Source organism: Pocillopora damicornis, chromosome 4 (genome assembly GCF_964200805.1).
Source record: "Pocillopora damicornis chromosome 4, jaPocDami1.2, whole genome shotgun sequence".
NCBI lineage: Eukaryota > Metazoa > Cnidaria > Anthozoa > Scleractinia > Pocilloporidae > Pocillopora > Pocillopora damicornis.
In genome coordinates, this window is record NC_142673.1 from 22,440,350 (window position 1) to 22,466,112 (window position 25,763).

The 25,763-nt window shown below is 38.4% G+C and overlaps 2 protein-coding genes across 4 annotated transcripts in view; both read left to right on the top strand.

Annotated features, from left to right (window-relative positions):
* Window positions 1-3,019, top strand: part of LOC113682411 (E3 ubiquitin-protein ligase rnf213-alpha) — a 53,746-nt gene extending 50,727 nt beyond the window's left edge. Inside the window, exons 84-87 of the mRNA XM_089204515.1 lie at window positions 210-407; window positions 896-985; window positions 1,490-1,662; window positions 2,467-3,019. Coding sequence (XP_089060641.1) covers window positions 210-407; window positions 896-985; window positions 1,490-1,662; window positions 2,467-2,635 — 630 coding nt within the window. The 3' untranslated portion in view covers window positions 2,636-3,019. The remainder of the gene's footprint in view (window positions 1-209; window positions 408-895; window positions 986-1,489; window positions 1,663-2,466) is intronic.
* A 1,481-nt stretch (window positions 3,020-4,500) lies between these two features.
* LOC113682400 (E3 ubiquitin-protein ligase rnf213-alpha-like) overlaps window positions 4,501-25,763 on the top strand; it is a 68,035-nt gene continuing 46,772 nt past the window's right edge. Inside the window, exons 1-11 of one of the 3 annotated variants that reach the window (XM_089204516.1) lie at window positions 4,501-4,781; window positions 6,283-6,357; window positions 11,645-12,014; window positions 13,244-13,582; window positions 14,279-14,490; window positions 14,889-15,181; window positions 16,046-16,299; window positions 16,570-16,800; window positions 17,220-17,412; window positions 17,953-18,026; window positions 24,177-24,486. In XM_089204516.1, the coding sequence (XP_089060642.1) occupies window positions 4,748-4,781; window positions 6,283-6,357; window positions 11,645-12,014; window positions 13,244-13,582; window positions 14,279-14,490; window positions 14,889-15,181; window positions 16,046-16,299; window positions 16,570-16,800; window positions 17,220-17,412; window positions 17,953-18,026; window positions 24,177-24,486 (2,385 nt within the window). In that variant the 5' untranslated portion in view covers window positions 4,501-4,747. Of the gene's footprint in view, window positions 4,782-6,282; window positions 6,358-11,644; window positions 12,015-13,243; window positions 13,583-14,278; window positions 14,491-14,888; window positions 15,182-16,045; window positions 16,300-16,569; window positions 16,801-17,219; window positions 17,413-17,952; window positions 18,027-24,176; window positions 24,487-25,763 lie in introns of those variants that run through there. The other 2 variants (XM_089204517.1, XM_089204518.1) reach the window with 2 other exon arrangements.

Sequence of the window (25,763 nt, forward strand, 5' to 3'; positions counted from 1 at the left end):
CCTTGGCAACACCATGGCGATTCTTTCAAGGAAGTAGCCGGACAGGTTTTCAGATCTTATTTACAGGATGGATATTAAAAACGTTACCGGTCCCGGGTGACAGTCGCGTAATTGCACATGTAGATGGTTAATTGTCATATTTAGATTTTTGTGATCGTGTAGTAAAGTGTATATTTTCGAGGACTCAAAAAAATTGTTCGTCTTGTTAGGTTCCATTGAGTTCAGCAGTAAGCAGTCAAATTCTAGGCGAGTTTCGCTCACTGACAGACGTCTGTGACGTGCTGACGTCGCTCGACATTGCAATCGGTTTCCTTTCCTCGACCGGTGGATCACCTGAAAAGCCACTAAATGACTACCTTCAACATGTACTACGCATGCCTCAACAAAATAGTCTTCGCAGTCTCAAGGTAAGCATTCAATTTAACCGTGCAAATTGAACTGTTTTGATGGATAGATGTTTACCCACAGACCCTTTAGACCCAATGGGTAACGAAAAGTTATGTACCTTGCGCTATTTTTCTTGCCACGAGTTTTACCTTACAAAAAGCGAGAGAATAAGAACGATAAAACTTTAAAACAAGAAAAGGTAGTGTAGAGAGTGTGGAACTCTTGTAAAAATACGGAAATGTGCAAATGTCTCATTTTGTGTCAGGAATCGAAAATTGTCTTCCAAATTGAAAATATCTTAAATATTGTAAATAGAGTAAACGTGTACAGACCTAGAAATAGATAACTGCCCATAGCTATTTCTAACGGATTTTATAGTCTATTAGTTTTGCAGACAGTCTGTTACTATATAAAAGTCGACGCGATCACCTTTTCATGTCAGTACATTACGCTCTAATTAAATTATACCTAATAAGAACAGCTTGTTTTCTGCTCTGCTTCTGTTTAGGCACAGCAGTGTTGTCAGTTGCGACATGTTCTCTCCTTCTGGCGACTGTTGACTTTAGAGAGAGCAAGGATTTTAATGAGGCGGGGAGAGGTAAGGAACCCAAGCGGGTAATATCTCATCAAAATCATTTTTTCATGATATTTATTATATAATCATATCTTAATTAATATGGACGCAATTAAGAACTAATAGATATGATATTCACGAAATAGAATAATTTAGGCTATTTGTATTTTACAGACAATTTAACATAAATAATATCCGAGTATGTGGATAAAGAAAGCGCATACGAGCGAAGAACTTCAAGATTTTAAAGACCAGGAGTCTCTCATATAGAAAAAAGGCTTGGCTCGTGGTTAGAATTGGCATTGATCTCCAATCTCGTTCCCTTGTATGAGTCATTTTGATACATTATTCGCGGAGGCGTTGCTCTGAGTGTTGCCCTCTCTCTCTCTCTCTCTCCGTGCCCAAGAACTATCGTGTAGTGTTGAACTAGTAGGTCAACTAAAATCACATTTTCGGTTTTGAATTCATCGAGAATAGCGTAGATCTCCCGATCACTTTATACTTGAACTGTCTTCGTGTTTTACGTAGGATCCGTTCGAACAGATCGCAGACACGTACAAGCAGGCCATGCCACAAAGACTAATGATGAAGTTTAGCAATAGTATGAGGAGGATTGACTCGGATCTATTCGTCCCCGAGGTATTAGAATTAATCTTACTCAACCTCAGGGGAGAGGCGGTACCAGGCGAAGAAGACATGAGGTAAGATTTCTAGATCTCAGATTTCAAGAATTCTTTGCTTGAAATTCACTTGTTTTAGCCTTTTAACCGGGCGTGACCCGTGAAAAACCTCCGTTCTCCTTTCGCTCCGTTGCAATTATCGCATACGTTCACTAACTGAACGCCTGGAATACAAAATGTAGGTTACCTTTATAACATGTGTCTTTCTGAAGCTGCTCTCAGATATTTTCTTCTCTGAGGATATCAAATTCAGGATGGTGTTGGAAAGTAAGATTTTTACCCCTCAGTTTTGAAACACTGTATCACCAAAAAATGACGTGTAGTTGAAATAGGTCTTTAACTCCACAAGTGTTCTTCACACCTCAAAAGTACGTCATTTCATAGCTATCGGAAAACACCAGGATGACCGCGAATTCAAGTAAATCTTGTCGGCCCCCTACACGACTCGCCTCTAGCTATTTGTGAACAGTGTATGTCCCGCCTTTGCTAAACACTTTCCCAAATATAGAATTTTTAAGAGTACTGTAATTTTGACTCAAAAGTCGGTCTGCGTTCTTCGTTGTTCACTGGTGTTTTCTTACCGGTTAGACAGTAGATTAATAAAGATGTCGAGGTTGATTTTAAAAACGACTGTAAGTTGCACTTTTTACCATTTTCGCGCTAAAATAACTAACTTGGGACTTTGGGAGACGGCTTGAAAAACGTGTAAAGGTCTTCTCTGGTTCTTCCAACATCCCGCTCGGGTCATTAAGTGGGAAGGAATATGGTGCGGTCGAGTACTTTCCAGTATTGTGATACATTACAGCCGTTTATCCCTTCCTTTAGCTTGAAAGACTTTATCGAATGGCATCTTGACAACAAGGGACATGAGCCAGTTACTGGACTGGACGAACTACCAACAGACGTGAAGCTGAAGCACGTGATCAACGCATGGGGAACTTCTGTTGAACTGTGGGACAGCTATCTGGACAAGAGGGATGCTGCTTCAGCATAAAACTGCTGCTATGTGTTTTGTCCTACATTTTTTTTCTTTTTTGTTCAAAGTCCCCAGACTTTACGTCGCTTTTTCTCTTAATTTGAACTTTCCTCCAGTAATATTTGAAGTTCCTTTTTAGATTGCAGCATGAAAAATTAAATGAAAAAACTTAGCGGGAACGGCTGAAATAACATGAAAGTATCTGAAGAGGGAGGTTGGTCATTTTATGAAACAATTACTATGGTATCTTTTTTCAATTGCTTCGTCTACGTTTAGACATTTAGAATAATTTTGGCTTTCGACTTCTTAAATTTTATTTCTTGATACACGAGTTGGCTTGCTTTATTGATTATTCAGCGACTCAATCTGATAATTACCATACGTCATATTGTTCAACTTGGGTCGCTTAATATTAGCATAGAAACGTAAAAAACAATATTAAAAAATGTAGAAATGTAAAATGTGTATGTTGGTACATGTTATAGCTATAGGTAATAAAGCTTTGTGCGTATGGTTGTTAAAAAATTGCAAACAATAAAAAACAATTTAAAAAAAATATTGGAGTTTTTATTAGTAGCTTTATCGCTACAATATCGCTATTTTTCCCCACAATGAAATTAGTTTAAATGAGCGTAAAGCGAGGATATCTCCATATAAAAAGAAAACGAAAAAAGACAAATTGCACGAAAACTTTGTTCTTCGTCCATGTTTAAAACTCCAAAATCATTTGCATTTTTTATTTTTATAGGTAATAACATGATTTCGATTGCAATTTAGTGAAAATAAGCACCACGGGCCCGTGCAATTTGTAGTCTTTGAAAACATTATATTAAAAAAGCATCACAGAAAGTCAAGACAGACGTAATTTTGACAGCACACGCACTTTTTTTTTTAGCTGCACCTGGGTTACAACTCCGCACTCATGTTATATGAAAAATGCACTCGTCTGTGTTTGAAGTGCGGCCAGTGGTATCTTTAGTTAATTGAATTTTTTCTTCCGTTGCAATTTCAAATATCAGAAGTGTTTCAAATAGATCTGATGCCAGCGTAAGATTTAAAGTAAGGTGGCATTCTCAGATTCCCTAGGTTCATGAAGTTCACATAATCATTTGTTCTTCAAAACTTTACACTCATTTTTGCAAAATGCTTGATATAGCAGTTTAGACATTTAAATATGCATCTAGAGATCAGTTTTCTGGTTATTCCCCAACGCTTCTGGTAGAGGTACTCGCTATTTTATAGGATCTGTCTACGAGCTGGGATTTGGAGATGAGATAGCCGAGCTCTGTCCTCTGAGGTGTGGGTGCTTGGCCGTGGATGTTCAAGAGTAAATCACGCCCTGAAATGGCCAAATTTGCTTCGCTGATGAAGTTGGTGTAGTCGTTGTAGGCGGTAATGTCATCTGGGATATTAAAAGTTGCGTCTTTTAACTTAATTTTCCTTTGGAACAGTTTTAAGGCGCATCATGCCACTATCAGGAAAGTGTTCGCGCGCGCGCGCGCACGTGTGTGTGCGCGTTGGGGAGGGGGGAGGGAGTTTACTCATTCCTTTTTGTAAAAATTCCTCTATGTATAACACCAGCTGTATTTAACGCCCAAGAAGAAAAAAGTTTTTCCGGAAAATGAGGCTGACTTCAAGAACCTGTGGTTTTCTTTGGTTTTGAAAATTGTAAGTTGAGAGTGCTTTTTCAGGTCAGATTTCCAACTGAAATTCATTAAAAGAGTTTGTTTTGAAATTCTGACACACTGAGAGAAACAACGAAATGTCTGAAAAGACCAGGATATTTTTCCAAATAGGGTTGGGTTGGAAAAAAGTTTGACCGTCCGTGACTCCCGTTCCCAGGGTCCTTCGGATATTCCCCAGTGAGTACGGTGTAGTTTCCCGGAATCTACTTCCGTCTTTCCAAGAACAGACACGGAAACATATTTCATCTTTTACACTTGCGCAGTGTCTTAAACTTGTTGTAATGCGCAAATAATCAGATGTCCTAAATGTAAGAAGACTTATTCTGACAGAGATGACGTCTGCTCTGAAGGTCGGAATGGATTAAAGCCAGATGAAGGTAAAGCATCTATCGATGGTAGCAAAGTGACGGTAGCTGCAAAGGAGTTGTCGCAAGCGGCGGTGAACATGGAAGTCGACGACAAATCAAATCTTTCTCCTGGTAAGGAGAGCTTGTCTGTCTTAAGTTCTTCACCTGCGACTACTGACAATAGCATTTGTTATAATGTGTTATAGAAAGCGTCAAATTGTAATAGGGGAATACGGTTAGAGCAAAATCATCTGTTCATGCTTCCGATCCGAGTGAGTTAAATTTGACATTCAATCAACTTTAGGTTTGTCGACCGGGAATTGAAAGATGGGCAACGAAACCTTTAGTTAAATTGTATGGGTGGTACTTCCACATTTCCAGTCATGGAATTGAAGATATCAAACTTTGAAAATTTGCAGCAGATGTGTAGGGCAGACAGATAATTTAAATTTTGTAAGATTTTATCTCATTTGATTTTACGTTCTCCTGAGACACATTGAAATTTACATGCCCTTGCAGGTCCTTGTCAATCTACGATGACATGATTAAAAGAAACATTAACTGTATGAAAAATTACCAGAATCAGAGATAAGAAAAAAGTGCTTACCAAGCAAGAATTAATTACATGCAACTGCTTTAAAAGATGGGATGGGACTTGTGGGAAGATGTACACCCTAGTGAAATGCAAAACAGCCTGTAATTTAACATGCTTACAGGTTTAATGGCTATGCAAGATCTCCAAATGTCTGTACCTAATAAATGGCTCTAGTGTGTATGGACTCTTGTTTGCTTTTGCAAATCTGATAAACTTGTGTGTGCTTAGTTGAAATGAGCACCTGCCAAGCAGGCCAGTTGATGTATTGCTTGACAGTAAATCAATTTAATGGCTTATTATCATTTATTGATATAATAGTAGACCATGCAGACACTCAGCACACTCATGGAGAAGAGACATTTGTTAACTGTTTTATCTAATGAGGCTACATATAGATTGTAGCAGCTATTTACTACTGGCATCCTTTGAAACACTGAATGACTCAAGATCTGACTTCTCAAGGCTCCAATAATGATTAAACTTATCTGCCTCTTTTAACTTTGACTGTTGATAATAAATTATTTTAATTTTTCATTACAATTCCATTGTTGTGAGACTTTTGTTTCATCCAACAGGACATCACTCATTTCATTACCAGTGAGGTTCTTGGGCTAGCCCTTTTTTTATTTAACATGATGATTTATTATTGCTGTTACTGTTGTTATCGTTATTATTACTGGTGTCAATATGATTATATGTTACCATTTAATTATTGGTGGAATGTCATTTAGTCACTCTATTCTTGAATCCTCTTTCTCTTGTGGCATAGGGTACTCATAAATATGTGGGATATTGCAGTAGGTTTTCTGTTTTGCATGTGAATACATCTTTTGCCACCATACCTTCTAGCATCATCATGCAACCTCTAGTGTTTTTCAATGTTATAAAAATTGTGCTTTATCAATAACTACATGCAGTCTTAGGCTGCCTATTTTTATTTAAAACTATAAGAAGTCATGATTGAAAAAAAACAAAAGCAGAAATCTGAAATGTAATGTAAGGAGTTATTTACTTTTACTGGTCAATTGCTATTTGCAGATGAGGGAGAAAGGAAGAGAAAGGTTGACAAACAAGAGGAAAAACCAGCAAAGCATAAATCTGTTGAATACAAAGGTGAGGTAATAGTGAATATGTGGCAGCAAATGCATTGCAGAACCTGACCATGCCCGATCAGGGTGGTGATCAAAAAGGAATTGTGGATCTGCTGATGATCACCTAACCTATAAGATATACCAGAATTCCCACCCAGTAATGCTGAGAGTGTACTAGACAGATCTTTGAGAGATGTGTCTGAGAATGAAGAAGGTATTGCTACAGGTGTTAACCCTTTTGGATAAGGTGTTTAATAAGAATATGGAGGTTGCCACACTAAGAGAGTTACCTGGGTTTATTTTGTAGAAGCCTGGTTAAAATTTCCAAATACCTTAACTCGGTTAAAGGTTGGTTAAAATGTTGAATCAACAGGATTATATTTCATGAGCATCCAAACTGAAATGTGTTATGAAGTGGGTGAACTCAAATGACATCATGAGGTAAACAAACAAAGTACAATGGCAAACTTTTTTCTTCATTTTCGTTTCCTTTAGCTACACCCACCACTAAGGCAGTCCTTCTTCATATGTGCACCATGTTTCATTGAAATTTCTAAGACATTTCGTTCAAACATGATGTTGATTTTGCATAGAAAAGAAAAGCTGTCTCTCTTCATCTGTTATTTTATTAGTAGTGTTGGAAAATGCAACCTGAGAACAAAATCTCACAGACAGACTGTGGGCAATTAACAGATGCATTTCCCAAGAAAGCCAATGCCTGGCACTGATAAGGGTTAATTAACTTGGGATAAGCTTTGCAGAGAGGTAGTAAGAAATTAACCTAGCTGGGTTCAAAATCTATTGTTCTTCAATAAATTGCTACAGTAACTGTTAACTCAATTTCAGTACAAGGAACAGTTGAAAAAAGCAGCTGCATCACAATTTTTTGGTATCTGTGTTGACCATATTTTGATTAATCAGAAATGACCCAGATAACTCTCCTAGTGTGGCCATGGCCAAAGAAGAATTTAGAATGTTTTGGTAGACAAGTTTAAATTAGGAGCCACCACTATAATAAGCCCATGAGGTAATGTAATTAATTCGTGTATTCTATGTAAAAGCTAATATTTTTCACATTTTACTATATGGTTAAAGTATCTTTGACACATTTTTTTCAATTAGTACATTTTTAGAATTTTATTTTAATGTTTATCCTTTCTTTTTAAATTTACTTCTTAATATAGTGTCCCCAATTAGCGTCATTATGACGCTAGATTATTTGACACTCAAATAAAGACACTCAGTTACTTACTTACCTAAATCTCATTCAAGTCTGAGTTACTTATGAGTCATGTAATTATTCCACTTGTTATGATGACATTGGCTATCTAGCTATGAGCTGTAAAGTATATAATTTGCATGGAATCTGAAATCTGACATAAATCAAACAATTTATGCTTCCATTTGCTTGATTATGTTTAGCTGTGTTTACTCATGTTCCTAATCTCACCATTTCTATGAATAACTCAGGTATTAATGGCCATGCAGCAGTACTCCAAAATGTGGTTTCTAGAATTAATAGGGGTCATGCATTATCTTTGTTGGCCCCACATTAAAAGCAGCAAATTTGAATTTGAACCCCAAATTAAAGAAGAACACAAGAAAGACTGGACATACAAAGGCTACTGAAAGTTGTTTTGCTGATTTCTAGAGGTGTCTATTTCAACTTTTGCTCACAGTTTTTTTTAATATTAATTGAATGTCTCATTTTTGCCCACAATAAAAGAGATTTGGGAAGAGGAAGGATCCTGTTTTTTCTAAGTTTAAATATGGAACAAATGATGGTGAATCTTCTCTGTGAGGGAATCCTCTGATAGCCTTTTGCCTTGACATCCTTTTCAATGCATCGAGTGGAAGGCCACATCAGTCACAGTAGCCAAGTTTTACAGCAGTGTCATCCCAAGCAATCTTTATATTCCTGAGAATTCGAAGTAGTTTGTTTTGTAATTGTCATTTGGAAAAAATTGCATGTTGTTGTGAGCTTTAATTTGGCCAGATTTCACTGAACATTTCACTTTCAGATTCTGTTTTAGAGACTTAAAAAATTCTGGCAAAAGTGTTTTAAAATTAAACCTGCCAAACTATTTCAGTCTGTAAACTATTGCAGATTGAGAACTTTCTTGATGGTTTAACATTATTGACGATACTTTCGCTCACTTTGGAAATAAAGTATGTTTTGAAAATTGAAAATAATGCATAGGGAATTTAAATGATTTTTTATTATAAAACAAGTAGAGAAGCTTTGACTGTGCTCTGATCTGTTTTAAAGCACTTAGGAAGCAGGAAATATACAAGAAGTGGGGAGAAACATTTGCATATGTCTCGTGTTTCTCCCCACACTAATCTTTCGTGCTTTAGCTGCTTCCTGCATGCTTTACAACAGATCCGAGCACAGTTAAGGCTTCTATATTTAATAAGTAACATCTAATTGAGTAGTCTATATATAATTTTGTCTGAGTAGAAGCAGTCCTGAAAAGGACTGTTATCATTAATATAGTGATTGCTGTTTTGAAAACTTTTGAAGCAGTGATCACCATTGTTAGAGTCAATAAGAATTAGTGGGTCAGACATGTGTTTAAGTCTGGTCCAAGAAATTTGATTGCATGGTCAGATATGCTGTGATTTTATTGGGTGTGAGACTCAATTAGCATTGTACTTTAAAGACTTAAGGTGATCGTAGCTGATGACGTAATGTCTTGAATAAGTTTTTTGCATGTTGATGGTGGTTGTTCACATCTTTTGAGAGGTGTCTGTTGCATATATAATGCAGTAAAAAGCTTTACGGGGTCAGTCCTTTAGTTAAGTCATTGACTTGACTCTTAATTATACCATCTGCACAGGTTGTCAAAACATCAGTAACTTAATTAATTACCAACCACAGTCCATTTTCAGACTTTTCCATGCAGATAATAAGACTACATTTTTGTCATGGCAAGTATGATAAAGATGAAAATGTTTGAGAGCTGTCTCATGCAGAATCAATTAGTGGTAAAGTCTGTCCAGTTTTAAAATTTTTTTGCGCAAAAAATATGCACTAATTTATTGCAGAGTCAGAGTTATAACATTAAGAAAGGATAGAATCTTATTTCTTAGCTACTTGCTGGCAAATTAGCGTGGAAAGCGGTATTCCCCAAGGAAGAGAGCATGCATCAGCATCAGTTAATGAAGCCCATTCAGTTCGTGGTTCACGGCAAATATGATTACAATTTGACTTTCTTTCGAGATGTAATTTTATGTCTGGAGAACAATAAGGAAAGGTGCCTGATTTGTGGGAATGATGATCTTATTTGTGCGGAATGGGAGGTCATCCACAAAATACAAGTCATGCCTCAATCTTTACAAGGGTGCGATACCGGATCTTTCTTTGCCATTCCAATCGAATTCTAATGGACAGGTTCTAAAGTTTTTGAGATATTTGTGGATTTCCTCTTTGATGTGATCTACCACAAGAGCATGATTAGCCTTCACAACGTACTTGATGACTTTCTCTACTACACAATTGCTTTTCTTTGGCAATGGATGTCTTGTAGCAAGTCCGGGGGTCTGCTATTCCAAGCTTATGAACTAGCTAAAATCAACATCCTGCATTCCTAAGACCCATATCTCGATTCCTGGTGGGAGTTGCGCGGTTGTCTTGTTGAACAGTGGGGGCTGTATTGATCTTGACCTTTGGTGCTCTAAGGAGGTGGATGTTGAACCTTTCCTTTGCCCAATGTACAACTAAAGCATCTTTTTCTGTTTGACCATACCGCTTCTTAGTTGCGGTCAAAGTACGGCTATGGCTTGGTGACAGGCCACTATTTGTCTCCTGGTATATGCAATTGGTTTAGCAGGCTCAAAGTAAGCCATGGGGCTTTTACTATTTACGCTTGATTTGCGCTTCTCAAATGTTTCATTCTCTTTACTCCATTTTTACTTTGTCTCTTTATGGTCAGCTCTTGAGAGAATGCGTTAAGTGATGCATGTCTTAGAATGAACTTGGGCAAGTATCCTGTGATACTCAGGAAACTCTTCGCAGCTTCTTTTGACTCTGGGAAACTACTTCTTTTCACAGCCTCAATCTTTTCTGAGCTTGAGTCCGATCCATTCTTAATGAAACGCTTCTCATATTCATCTATTTCTTCAATTCCAAACGGGCATTTCTGCATTGGATGTAAAACCAAAATCTGCAGCTCTCTGCCAGACTATTTTGTTCTTGAAGGTCTTGTCCCCTCAGCAGGATGTCATCACGTTGGTTGAGATTTTTTGGTATTTTCCCAAGTATTCGGTGTATGGCCTCATCAAAGAGTTCCCACTGGGTACTAAAAGTAGCCACTTTTCCGGATTCTGGGCCAATTAGGAGTTGAGGTATCCCTGTCTCATGTCAAGTTTGAAGAAAACAGGATAGTCAGAAATTTGTACACAAAAACTTCAAGAGGAGTTACTCTGGTTTTCCCGTGTCTTGCCACAAATTTATCTGGTACTCTGAGGTCCACGCTAGCTCTGATCATGTGGGGTACCAGGTCATCTTTATCTTTACCGTTAATTCAGGTTTTGACTGAACCACAAGCGGTGAACACCATGTCACCCATTTATTTTCCTTCAGGCATTTCTTCCAATATTTCTTTCGAAGTATTTGCATTTTCTTTCACCAAGAGCCGCACGTGTTGGAACTTTTTTGAGGCACTTTTCAGTCTCTTCTGTACGCACTCCAGTTGACGTTTGGCTTTGAGAATCGGACAAACTTCTCTTTTCACGTTGTGACACCACTGTACTGACATACTTTTTAAGGCTCTGCGAATCATTTCTCCGGAAAATAATTGTGTTTCTTGACGGAATAAGTGATATAGCGGTCTAGTTCACTGATTGCGTAGTTGTACCGTGGGGTCGAGTCGATGAATTGATGAATAGGTAAACACGCGCATCGCCGGATGAAATGGACGACTTCTGCTTGAATAAATATTTCGTTTCTTCAGTTTGCAAACCATACAATAGACAACTTAATAACCTCGAACGTTCGTTCTTAAGAGGGAAAATCTCAAACCTGGGCCCGGCTATCGCTCGGTCAATACCTCGAGGCCTCAGTTTGAGATTTTCCCTTAACGACCTCGCTCTCAGTTATTAAACTAGCTTATTATGGTGCTATAATTGAAGCTGTAATAAATGAACAACGAGGAAAGGAAAATAATATAAAGAAGTAGGGATATAAAATTAAAGACCAAGGTAGTTTTGGGAGAAATGCTGCCGTGATATCACAAACTCATTACTCTACTGCTTTTAATCATTGAAAATACACTGACTGTCAGAATGTTTTATTCTCCATATGACAGATGGTGATGCAACTGTTAAGGTTGGTCAAGACAAAACCACCATTGAATCAGTGTCTCCTCTAAGAGCTCCAGCATCTCCTGATCATAATGGTGAAACTGAGGAAAAATCTGTTGGGCTCGCAAATGGTGATGCGACAGCTGCCAGCATCAATGTGTCTAATGTGCCTCAGCCTTATCAAGAGGATGATGGCCAACCCGAGGTTGATAAGGACCATGGAAACAGTGAAAACGACGCCGATTCAGAAAAAAAAGCTGCGGGAACACACAAAACATCAAAAAGTGATAACGAAACTACTTCAGAGAAAGAAAAGGACGCAAAGAAAGACAAAGAAAGTCATAAGGATCCAAAGAAAAAACACCAGGCATCGGAGTAAGGAATTCGTTTATTTATTGTTATTTAGATAACACACTACTTGAAGTAAGCTTTTCACACTTTCATATCTTGGTTTTGACCAATCAAAACCAACCAGACTGTTTGATTCAAGTTTTCCCTACTCAGTAGCTCACGTTTCAGTACCATGATAATACAAAATGTTAATGACGGCACCAAACGGCTAACGTGGGGATGTGTAGATGATAAAGTGTTCCAGTACTTGAATTAAACTACTTTTATCAGCTGGTATGGTGTTGAGTGAAGTTTCAGAAGTCATATTTTTGACCATCGCTAGATTGGTTTTGTTTAGGACAAAGTGTCCAGAAAGCTCCAAGACTTTTACATCTTGTTTTCCGCATTTTCATATTATAAAAGGTTTTGCCTTAGCGGGAGTGGTGGGAGAGAGACTTGCTAGAGCTAGAATCGTAGATTTAGGACGTAACAAGATCACAAATTAAATGAGCATTGATTGAAGCAAAAGACCAAATATTTCAAGAAACCATGAGCTTTGGTTCGTGTTTGTTATTTTTCGCAAACTAACCTATTGTTCCTTTGATACTTCACAATTTCAATAAAATAAATCATATGGTTACCTGCGAATGAACATCAAGCGAAGAAATGATCTTGGCGGGTGAGCTTCAATTTAAGAAATTGCAGAAAAGAAGCCTGCAAAATATTCAGGGTTGGATACACTTCGAACCCGTGCCTCTCAGATGCTTGTTGAGAGCTGCTAATTGAGCTGCTAATTGAACTACAAAGCCACATGTTGGGAGCGAGGTAAATTTTAGGGGAGGTTTCGTTGCTTTAGAGGAATTTGACTACAATTTAGGTGAAATTTAAGTGAGGAAAAATCACAGTGGTGAGCTGCAATTGTAATCTAAGCAGTTACAGTCTGAAGAAAATTCAGGCTCTGACGGGATTCGAACCTGTGCCTCAAACTTGTGCCTCAAAGATACTAGTTAGCCAAAGAATTTTTTATTACTGTAGCTATCTTCTTTATAATTTCTTTTAATCTGTTTCAAGTTTCAAGTAAGTTACTTGGTTCATTCCTTCCCATCCTAGCATGCAACCAGATAGCAGTGGAGTCCAAGGAAATGTGTTCGTGGTTAGCCTGCTAAAGAAAACTCTCTCAGCCTTTTTCAATTTACTACATATCATTTTTATATAGTCAAACACAGCAGTGATTTATATGAATAAAAAAAAACATAATTTAATCATATTCATAGGAAACGCGAAGGTGCAATGAATGACCTAAAGCCAGATGACCAAAAGAATGCAAACACCGAAGAAAACCAACTTGAAGAAAATCTTAAATCTGATATTAAGAAAAACAGTGGCCATGACACAAGTTCTGTTGAGGATGTTATGGGGAATAGTAAAAAAGAAGACAAAAGAAAGGAATATTTTCCCAGTTACAAGGGAAAGAAAATGACTGTTGTTTTTCATGCTGTACTTGCACCTCATTTTAAATTTGAAAAGAGTCAAGGTGACAGACTCTATATGAGGTTTGGTGAACCTGCTCTTGGAGACTTTCAGGAAGATGTTGTTGAAGTGTTTCCACAAAGGTAAATTTATGCAAATTGTTTCAGGGTGGTGAAAGCAATATGACAATCGCTTGATCATATGTGCAAGGTCGATTTTGTCAGCACTACTTTTTATTTGAGAGAAAGTTGTTGGATCAATGATTATAAATTTTGTACGTTTGATTACATGTGAGTTGACAAACGTTACAATTATACGTAGTATAACCTTTGCCAAATCTACCAATATACTGCAGTGATTCTTTCCAGATCAACCTTCAATAAATGAAGGAGCAAGCATGCTGTGTTTTGAATGATCACCTTTCTTTTTTCTTGAACTGTGATCAAATACAGTGAAATAAAAAAAAAATAATTCGGTCGAACTTGGGGTTAAAAGTTTGATGCTGGTGTTTGAAGTAATATGTCATTTGTGACCATTTTCAGTTCATGCAAAGTTGAGATGAGCCTTGCAGCTGCCTCATTTCTCAGTTAACGGGCCAAATCGTTTCGATATAGTTTTATTTCGACATAATTTAATTATAAGTGGCTGTGAATAGACAGATTACTCTGGTTTCTTTCACTACAAGGGGGCCTTCAGGCTTTCCTGAGTGACTCTATGAAATGTTCAAACAAACTACAAATTTGTTTCTTGTAAGTAACGATGCAGACTACTGAGGAATGTTGTACTGTAGCATTTATGTTTCCAGTTGCACGTAATGAGTGTTTCACTTGGATTTATAGATATCTTGATGATGGTTTTATCCTGGTGAAAGCAGAGCTCTCGGTACCACACGTTTTTCTAGCTCGCAAAATTCCCTACAAGTATATTGTATTTAAAGCAAAACGAAAAGATTCAAAAGAGAAAAAGAAGTATTTGTGGGAGCAGTTACTTGACTTGGGAACTATGACGAACCGATGTCTTCATATTCCGCAGGACAGATGTCGTGAGGGAGGTACTTCATGTCTGTTTCCATAAGTCTCATTGGGAGCGTATTTTAAGCGAGCTACCGTTCATTAATTCGCGAAATGCGTGACCGTCATCTTAGATTCTCAACTCAGAAGAAGGATTAGAAAGGAATTAATTTCCACTGAGGGGGTGATCGATAGCCGAAAGGAAGGACGAAGGATGGCTTTTTCCGTACCCGTTTTATGCCCACTTTCGCCTGAATCTAACATCGCACTAGGCAGGACAATCTATAAGAACGTAGTAATATCAACTTGCGTTCTCAGAATATGAGCTAATAAAACGGGCTAATTTTTCCACTGGTCAGCTTATGATTAAATGTAGAAGCATTGCTAATTAAATTAAGGTAAAGCTCCTAATTACTGCTTTGCATTTACTCTTGTTTAGCATTCTGGCACCAATATGATGACACTATTTTCAGTTCACCAAGTTGGTGGCAAAGTATTCGTAGCAAGCTGCCAATTGTAAAGAGCATGGATTCCACTGAGGGAAGGAACATAGCAACTCGAGTCATGTTGCCTAAGTGGGAGGGTTTTACAGTGAATGACGTGGAGGAGAATATTACTTCTTGGGAAGCTATTCAGACAATCAATGATATAGCTTACTGCTACACTCAAACCGAGGCTATGGAAAAGAGGCGCACGACAAAAAATGTTCCACATCGTTATGACTTTCAACAGGTAATGTTCAATTAACTAAATTCTGAGAAGAATGTCTCATCTCACACTGGATACCCTCTGTCTGCTTCGCAGAGAATGCAACACTTTGCCAATGCTTAAACGATGTACCATTGCTTTAAAGGAAAGGATGCCATTTGGAATTTTAAAAGCTTCTACACCGTAACATTTGGCATTTCCTGAAAATTTTAAACACCTTTGGGAAACGCTTAGTAAGATTTATCACTTGTCACTTAGAAAAAGGTATCGTTATTTTGGGTTAATGTTTTCCTTGACCAGGTCGAAGTTTAGTCCAAGTTTGAAATTTTCACATAACCCACAAAATCGATACTCGTGAAGGTGGGATGCCATTATAAATTGGTTACAGATGTTAGAGCAGTATTCCATGTGAGATGAGGATGAGAATTTATTGATGAATTATAGTTCTTCAGTTCTTGACCTTAAAATCATTCGAAACAGCTGTCGTGTGTCTGTAGCTCACAAGAGAAGGTAATATAAGGATTCGTTATGCTGCACATAACTCGTGGGGGTTGGAAACCTACTTTGTACGGCATGAACAATTTTTAAACCACTTTTGCGACTTGTTAGTCTATGGAATCTGATAGAAAAAAATTATAGTGGAAACTGTTAGATTGGTAGTGCTTCCAATAAACAAATCTAAAGTGGAAACAACATTGCAGTTTATTTACTCAAAGAAACTACATATAAGGATGCACACCTCTGATTTGTTGTTGTACTTTGCGATGATTCAAAATTATGTTTTAGAATAAGAAATGCAACCCTTAGTCATAAACTTCATCGAGGAAACTTCGAATTCAGGTCCAATCTAACAAACTAACGTTAGTTTCTATTTGTTTATAATTACAGATTCTGAAAGAATTTTTCAAAACGAGGATCGAGACAAATGATGTTCCTCAATCAGATTCAGACGACAAGAAAACGTTTCATCCGTTGGTGTCATCCGTTGCTATCGCTTATATCATTTATACACATAAAGTGTATCTTAATCCTCAACAATACGGAAAGCTGTTCGCCTCTTTGATTCTGCAGCCAGACCCTAGAGGAAAAAGGTGTACAGGATTGGAAAAGATTCTTAAAGAATTTCCCGCAGATCAATTGCAGTAAGTTCGTTTTCTTTCACGGTTAACAATTTTATATGAGAACAAGAAGGATTCGATTGACGTTTTTTTTTTTTTCAGTTTAAAATTTTAACTTAACGCTATAAACACGTATGAAGATAGAGGTTAACAGATCGTTATTATGGCAGGTATGATAAGATCAATCATGTTTGCCGATGCCAAGAAACCATTAGAATAGTAGACTTGTTAAGGCAGTTTTGCAAGCATGGAGTAGATCACACAAAATACAGTTATGTTCTTTAAAATATCCAGAAGTCTTGGTGAAGCCATTCAGGCCATTTGCAAACATGTCGCCAAGAATTACCGTGACCATCATGAATGGCTCTTCGCCGTACCGTTGGTTCACTTTCTGACCCAAGTATCCCAGCCTTTCAGCGGTTCTGTGTTACTTATGGAGGAACCAAAGGAAAAAGACGACACTTGGTGGGGAGCAAATGGATTTGACACGAAGTCCGTCAGGGAGAGAAGTTTTACAGAGCGCAGGTATTGACCTTTAATATGCCAAGTATAGTGTTTCCTGGTTGATTAACTATGCAAAAAGGGTGTACACAGTACATATACGGCGATAAGTCGGTGTTTGCTTTAGCGCTTTGGTTATAGAATGGATTTATTTTTTGATTTGTAAATCATGCACTGTAGTTTCTGGCCTTTATTCCCAAATCGTCGGTTACTTTGCTTTGTACAGTAACTTTTCAGATGCCACCTTAAGTAGACATCTTGACAAATATAGCTTCTAGTAAGGAACGCACGAAGGATTCGCTCGCATAAAATGTTTTTTTTCAAAATGGAGGAAAGAAGTCTTAGCCTCTCCCTCAGGTATTCTCTCTTTAAGAAATCGGCCATGTATAGATAATAAACGATTCACATCAAGTGTAACATATGCTTGTTTCACTTCGTTTTAGCTGCCCCTCAAGACTTACAAAAGTGCTTTCCCCTATGTTTGAACTGGATCCTCTGTTCCGAAGGACTTTCCTTCTTGTAGTTCCTTGTCGTATATTCAATAAAATTGCTTCCAGTGGAAAGTTTGCTCCTGTTGAAATATATACTACCCTCGCTAGAACCTTGTCCGAAAAGGTTTACGTAACTGAAGAAGAGGTGATGCTTAACTATATGTTAATTTGTGTTAACCCAGTTTGAGATGCATTGCTGTTTGCTTACTAAAATAGGCACAATTTCGTTATGTCATTACGACTGAGTGATTTGTGCTGAAGTGGCCTTGTCCTATCATTAACCGAGTATTTAAGATATTATATATTCACATTCAGCGAGAGGAATTTACAGAATGAGATTTTGTTTCTTGTCTGGTTGTTTGTTTATTTTGTTTGTTATTGTTTATTTCCACTTGTTTGACTTTTAATCTAAGGCTAAGTTATAAGACTGGAGCTATCTCGTGGATAAAAATATGGTGCTTTGTCGCGAAAAAAGATTGATTAAGGTAGAGCAGCTAAGCTAAGGAAAGGCTTAGTCCGTGCAAAATAGTGCCGTTTGTGGTGAACGATAGAAATTACTTTTTTTATTTCAGTGAGTTCGTTTTGTATTTAAATTAACATATTTTGGACTAGGAAAGCTTATGGCAGCAGTGCTTTTTTAAAATATCTGTCACTTCATTTTTTCCCGGTTTTTCTTTATGTACAGAGGAATGCCGTCAACACTAGCCTTGATGTAATTTTGGAGGATGTCAAGAAAACTATCAAATCTATAGACACAGGGTTAGTATACAATTTAACATAACGTCTAATTTTATAGTAGTGGGTGTAGCCTGCAGAGCAGGCGTAATTTAGGCTAGCGAGTGCTTAGTAATTTCATAACAAATATTACGGCCGCCATCTTTGATTTTGATGGCAGCGGAAGGCTGGGGGGAGGAAAATTTATACCGAGGGGGCGGTCGACGGTCAAAAGTAAGGAGAGGGGTGGGGGTAGGGGAGTGAAGATTACGCCTGCCCGAAGTCATAGTTATTTTGCCACACTCCGTTAGCCCACGAACGGAGTTCCTGATTGGTTCGATTAAGCTGCAGCTGTCAATCTGGAGACATACATACCCCCAAATGATTTAAACGTGTCAAGTCGTCATGTTTAACACCACTGTGAAACATAATGGTTGAAATTCGGTAGTGCACTGCAGAGGCTTTGGCGTTTCTTAAGCGTGCTAGCGTTGCTGTCGTTAAAGCAAGGGAGTTTATCTCTGGGACGCACTCTTTGAAAGCATTCTGCGATAAACCACTTGCACCTCGAACACAGTCAAACCAGAGGGGACAGAAAATTCTCACCTCTTTCATGAAATTTTGTTCGAGAAACTAGCGAGCTCGTCCGGATTACGCGCCTCCAATATGCATCCAGATTTCAAGTATTCATGACATCATCAGTACATCATGAATATGTAATGTGCGCCAAGATGGCTGCCGCTTACTGTCGTCGTTGTTGTTTTTTTAAGCTTTTGTGCTTTGTTACCTTGTTCGTTCAGTATCTTGACAAGCACAATTCAATCTGTTCGCCTCCATCTACCTTTAAAGGCCCTTTTAGCGTCAGTCGAAAGCTATTTTCTGCTTCTCGCTGCGGTCAAGACCTTGCTGTTGCAAGACGCTCAACTAAGTTACCGATCACCAAATGGTCAAAGCATGGTTCGACGGTTGCTGCTCTGTCCGAAAGAGGTTTCATCAAGGACCTATCTATTGCAGTGGATGTTGAAATTAACCCGGGTCCGGAAAATTTTAACTACATGCCGACTGCTTCACTTCAAACTTCAAGACCTGGATTTTCTTTCAGTCGACGTAATTTATTTCAACTTCGCTCCTGTTGTCCTAAGGTTAAACTGGATTATTATCTTATTCATCGCTTAAAGTCATTGGGAATTTATAGAGCTAGAGGTCGTAGAGCTGGTGTTAATTCTAGATTTGGACCTCGTCAACAACATCACAAGATTCCAGTTCGTGTCACTGACCACTGTTTTTTATCAACGACCAAACGCGCACGACTTCGACCCAAGGATACAAATTTGCATTTCATTTCTACTCACTCTTCTTCTTTACCCCGAATAATCCCCAAATGTATGGTCATTAATGCAAGATCACTTGTGAAAGTTGATGCTGCTTCTGCTTTGCATATGGAATTGCACTCAAACAACTGCGATATTTGCATCATCTCCGAGACATGGCTTAAACCAAATTTTCCATCTCATCTCGTTTGTCCGAAGGATTACTTAATTTTGCGAAAGGATAGAACTGACCGGTCAGGCGGTGGTGTTGCTATTGTCTGTAGGAGCGATTGGTTGTTGGAACGATTAGACAGCGTTTTTTATAATGCCTTTGAATGTTTGTGGGCTAAAATTACAACTCCCAACTCAAGCTTTTATGTGGCTGCTGTTTATCATCCTCCAGATCCGCCATATTGTCCTGATGATTTATTGGAACATCTAACAAATAGTTGTGATCATTTATTGACTGGTAATCCTAACAGCAACCTTATAATTTGTGGTGACCTCAATCAGCTAGATTACAATGATTTTCTTACACAACTAAATTTATTCCAGATGGTAAATACACCGACAAGAAAGAACAAAATTTTGGATGTTTTGATTACTAACGTCCCACATTTTTGGAGGAAAGTATCGGTCACTCAAGGACTAGTTCGATCTGACCACTCTGTGGTCCTGGTATATCCCAGAATCCCACTTAAGGCTGAAAGGAAAACTGTGATGTTCAGAGATGTTCGTGATCATCATAAACTGGATATGGATAAACTGTTGAAGTTTCATAACTGGGACAATGTTTATCAATGCGGAGATGTGAATGGAAAACTTAATCTTTTTTGTACCAAGATTAAGTCCATGTTTGATGAGTGTTTTCCGGGTATATCAGTACGTGTGTCTAATAGGGACCCCCCGTTCTTTTCTCCTCTAATCAAACATCTACTGGACCAACGGCGAAAATTGATTCGGCGAAGTAACATGTCAGGAAATCCTGTTTCGATTGAGATCCAAACTCTTCAAGAGAAAATCAACAAGTTGATCAGAGATAATCAAGTTCGAGCAGTTAAAGGGAATTTTGAGAAACATAGTGCAGGATCCAAATCTTGGTGGTCAACAGTCAATTCCCTGACAGGAAGGAAGTCTACCAACTCGCAAGTAAGCTCAATTATCTCCCCGAGCGAGATCAATAATTTTTTCTGTTCCATTAACACTGATCCCCTTTATAAACCCATTGACACTGTCACTATCCCGGAATCAAGCGAGATGCCTGTTTTAACGGTCTCCAGTGTTACCAGGAGTCTACTGAAATTAAAAAGAACTGCCTCTGGTCCAGATGGAATCCCGTACTGGTTTTGGAAAGAGTTTGCGTACGACCTCGCTCCTGTTGTTACCCATATTTTCAACTGTTCTTTGGAAAATCACATTGTGCCTGATCTTTGGAAATTGGCCGACATAACTCCCTTGCCTAAAGAGCCCAACTTTAAAAATTGCACACAGTTGCGGCCTATTTCGCTGACTAATGTAATAATGAGGGTTTTTGAACGTCTTGTATACAGACAAGAATTATCTCAATATATGAAGAACTTCATTAGCTTCGACCAGTTTGCATACCGCAAAGGCCACAATACGACAATGGCCTTAATTAAGTGTCAATATGCTTGGCTGAAATGGCTTGAGTCGGGTTTTGATTGTGTTAGAATCTTCTCTTTTGATTTCAGCAAAGCTTTTGATTCGGTCCCTCATGATATCCTCTGCTCTAAGTTGAAAACACTTGATATAAATCCATACGTGACCAATTGGATTATTAGTTTTTTACAGAACAGGAAACAAAGAGTTGTTGTTGATGCCATTGTCACGGACTATGTAAATATTAATAGAGGTGTCCCTCAGGGGACAGTTTTAGGCCCTATACTATTTTCTATTATGGTCAATGATATTAAGGCCATTCTACCAAATCAGAATTTACTTGTGAAATATGCTGATGATTTAACATTAAGTATTCCAGTAAAATCGCTGGCTAATAACGGCAATTTAGCAGCTGAGGAGGTCCGATCGATCGTCGCATGGACATCTGCTAATCGTATGCAACTAAACTTCAAGAAAACGTGGGAGATGCTTCTTAGAGGCAAATCCACTAAGGCCTTACCTGCTCCTCTGGTTTCTATAGAGCGTAAACCATGTCTGAAGTTGTTGGGTGTAACTTTTCAATCTGATCCGTGTAACTGGGATTTACATTTTGATAATATTATATCGAAAGCCAGTAGTCGTCTGTACATCTTACGTGTTTGTAAATTCTATGGACTGCCGCTCGATCATCTTCATCTTCTCTTTATCAGTCTTATTCTACCTATATTTACATATGCTGTAGAAGTATGGGGCTGCGCGTACTATCATAAGTATCTGAGTCGCATAGACAGGCTGTTCAAGAGAGCTTTTAAGCTTGGTACTGTAAAGAGCTTTTTTCGATTGAAAATATTATTATTCTAAAAGATAAGAAGTTGTGGGCCAAGATCACCGACAGCGATTTTCCAACAGCTTTAGATGACCTTTTGCCACCAGAGCGAACAATGGATACGCTACGTAAGAGGCGCCATAATTATACTCTCCCGCTTGTCAGAACTGAACGTTTCAAAAGGACCTTTATTAATAGATGTTTGTTCTCTTATTAGTTATTCAGTTAGTAATTTAGTTAGTTTATTAGTTTTATACTTGCTGATTTCATGTCATTGTAACTAAACACGTTTGTTGTTTAGAGTGCTTAATAAAGACTTTTATTAAAGACTTTTATTGTTATTCGTCAAACTCGAGCGACACTAGCTTGGAGATTTCCTTATATAGTTCTGGCTTAATTTATTCTTGCATTAAAAGCGCATTAATCACTTCTCTCCATTGTTTGGTAGCAACGTTCTTCACCAATGTTTTTGTTTGGGAATCTCTGGGAATTCTCACAGTCACGTTTCCAGACGGATTCATGAACACGATTTTTACACCATCGTTTGGAAGACCTTCCACATTCATCTGACTAAGCATCTCGCTTTCCTGTATCCACAAGGCAGACGAGGTATTCACTGTGTTTTCAAAGGCGAGAGACTTTTTCGATCGCACGAGAGGAGGAACTTCCCTCAACGGAGTCCTGCCAATCGGAGAACGAACACGTACAGATTTTGATTTCCTCCACGGTGGACTAGCTTTATCTGGCGTGTCTTTTGCTAGTTTTCACTGGAGTAGACGTCGTTGTAGTTGCGTTCTTGACAAAGCGGTACAATTGGCCTAAATTCCGAATCTTACGGCCACATTGGTTGCAAACACGATCTGAAAATCTCGAGCTATCTTGCACTAAGGAAAATCCAACTTGAAGAACAATTTCGCTCAAAACAACTCCAAAGCACTTCCGTTTCGAAGGTTTGAAAATATTTTCTGATGAAGAGCGGCTTTGCTTAGGGAGATTTCCGAACTGAATTTTGAAGGAAACTCTCAAAGCCTACAGTTGTCACTCGCACTCTTATCGGACATCACGCACTATATGTAGCTGGACGGCTCGGCTCCACGTGTGTTTGTTTTTTGCCGGAAGTCATCGTCAAAGACTTTAAAATAAACTCATTTTTATTGGTTACCTTCTTATTTCAGGAAAGGAAGTGAAGCGCAACTAATCAGGGGGCATATGGCATTTTAACAGCAGGCGTCTTTTCTCCCCTCCCCCGCCCCCTACCCCCACCGTCCACTCTAACTGCAAATCAAAAATGGCCGGGCGAACAAACAATCGCGACCTTTTAGTGTTAACGTTAGCTCGCACTAACAAGACGCCTGCACTGCAGGCTATAGCAGGTGAAGACATTTTCGAGTTTTCGATGTGGACTTGGAAGGCACTTAGTCCTTTCGTATTAGTGACACGATTGAGAGGCCGTGTAACACTTCATATGAGATACAGTTTGACCTGCTCTTTAACCAGTTTGAACATTCATTCGCCAAAAATGTCACGTAGAATCTCAACTGAAACTTCTAAAACAGCAGATAATGTTCCAGTGACTCAAGTTTATAGAACTTTCTCAGAACTGATGTTTTAATGATTCCATCGAAATTAAATCACGAATATATACCATGAGAATTGAAATAAAAGGTGCAAGTGAATTATAAACAAAAGTGAGAAAATAGTGAAAAATAAAAATAAATACATGTGATAGTGTAGTCTGATCGTTCGGGTGAGTGTAGTTCTGCAAAGGACTGTTGTCGTTGATGATGACTGCCCTTTCGACAACCTGAACGGAAATCATCATCGGAGTCAGATGAGAAGTTGTTGTCAGTCGAATGGTCTGATTGGTCAGTTTTGTCGTGATGTTATTGGCTGTAAGACTCAAGTGGCGTAGGTCGGTCGTGATTGGTCTGGTACTGCTTTATTCACTAGGCCAATTTAATCATAGTTAATTGCTCTTTTAGCTTATTTTGATATGCATTTTGCAATTTTTAGATCCATGCTTTTTTGCGTGTACTGCGTTCTTTTTCGGTTTCCTAACATGATCATTTTGGAAAAATAGCTAGTTACTCGTACCATGTGCTGTGCTCTCTAGAATCACTTATGTATAACATAAAAATATTACGTTTTTTACGCACAAATGAACTATCACCGCGAAAGACTGTCATAAATAGCCATGTTTTTTGGAAAAATTGATCCATAATGATAGATTCATAATAATATAAAGATAAATATGTGACTAAACGATCCTGAAAAATTAAAAGGGAAAACCTATGAAATGAGCTTACTTTGGAGATGCGTTTATCGCTAATAATACTTGATAAGTATAATGATTTGTTTTGGGCGTGTGTTTTTGCCTTGATTAATATTTGGTTTCTGACAGTTAGTGTCATCCTGAGTAGTTATCCTTTTATTAATTCGTAGGTATTCTAAACCTGAGGAACTTATAGCCCTGACACAACAAGCATATCTTTGTACCACCTCTTGCTTGCGCATTCTCCATGCCTTAGTTTCTTCTCGTTGCAACTTTGACTTGTTGCATAGTTGTGTGCTTAACATTGAGACATGGTTCTCAGTCCTGGAAATGACAGAGGAGGAAGAGAAACGGAAATTTGACAAAATGAAACGAGTGGTGGTCGCGACTTTTGAAGTTGTAAATACTGTGTTGAAAAAGCATGTGTTATCCTCAAAGATGCCATGGTACGATACGACTGAAACACAGGAGGAACTGAGGGTAGGTAAAGTTTGATTTACGAATCAGCAAAACTATTATACCGGTGATCTATTTGCAAAATGTGGCGATTATTACTATCATATTGCGCAGGCGCCGATTATGGCGGCCACGAATCTTTTGGCTCCTGTATTCTTCAGCCAATTGATTCTCTAATTTACCTTAACCTCACGTCCTTGTGTTGGAAATGGTGATGGGACTCGCTTGTCAGTGATGGCTGCGAGTTTTGGTGTGCCAATACCACTTACTCGTCGATTGCTTTCAGTCGGTTTCGCAAGATCAAGATTCCCGGTATCCAAATCTAGTAAGCATGGGTTAACGTCGCTACTGATCCCTGGCCACGACCCACCAGTGGACATTACAATATTTATTGACGTTCCGAGAAATCTTGGCCCTTATGCTTCTACCTGTTCGAGACTAAGTTACAGCGATTTATCGAGCGATTTATCAAGAAACCATGTCTCCAACGGAAATTTACATATTCGCCAGATTCTAGTTTCACTACAATACTCTAGGGACCAGCTTAAAAGGTTTCGAAGACACGCGATCATTGATACGACGCTTATAGCTGTCCTAAAGGATAACGATATTTTCAGATATCGTGGAAAGAGATCGGGAAAGCGAGTGAAAGAACGCCAAGACTTAAGATCTCAAAGACGGTGGGAAAATTTGAACTGTTTGAACGGGACTCATTTGCATTCTGATGTCAACAATGCTCGGGCGTTTTCGTCTGGGCCCTGCGTTCAACCTAAAGCGTCTATTCCGTCCCTTCTTATCTCCAACACACGTTCTTTGACTTGAAAAGTCAAGTTGTAAATTGCTATGAGTGATTTCATGGTCTTTCGGAGAGATCGATCAGTGTCTCGTGGTGGCGGTCTTGCTGTGTACGTGAATAGTACCATTCGCTGTAAGTCGCTTTCTCAGTTTGTGAACCCCGGAAATGTTTTGGGAATGCCTTGTTGAAGTCCTAAATGTAATAACTGTCCTAAATGTAATAAAGTCCTAAATGTAATAACGTTCGGTCCTAAATGTAATAAGCCTCCTATGCAATCTTTTAACTGCGCTAACATTGAGATGTCAAAGTGACAGCTGTTGCACCAAAGAATCCTCTGACCAATATTCATGGAATATTGCGGGCTCACTGATATTAATCAGCGTCTTTTTATTTGCTAAAGACGTAGGTTGAGAAACATTGGTTACAAAGCCTTATACTGATACTAATGTGCTTTTAGCATCAAATTGACGGACGCAAAAGCAATGAGAACGTTGACCAATAGCTG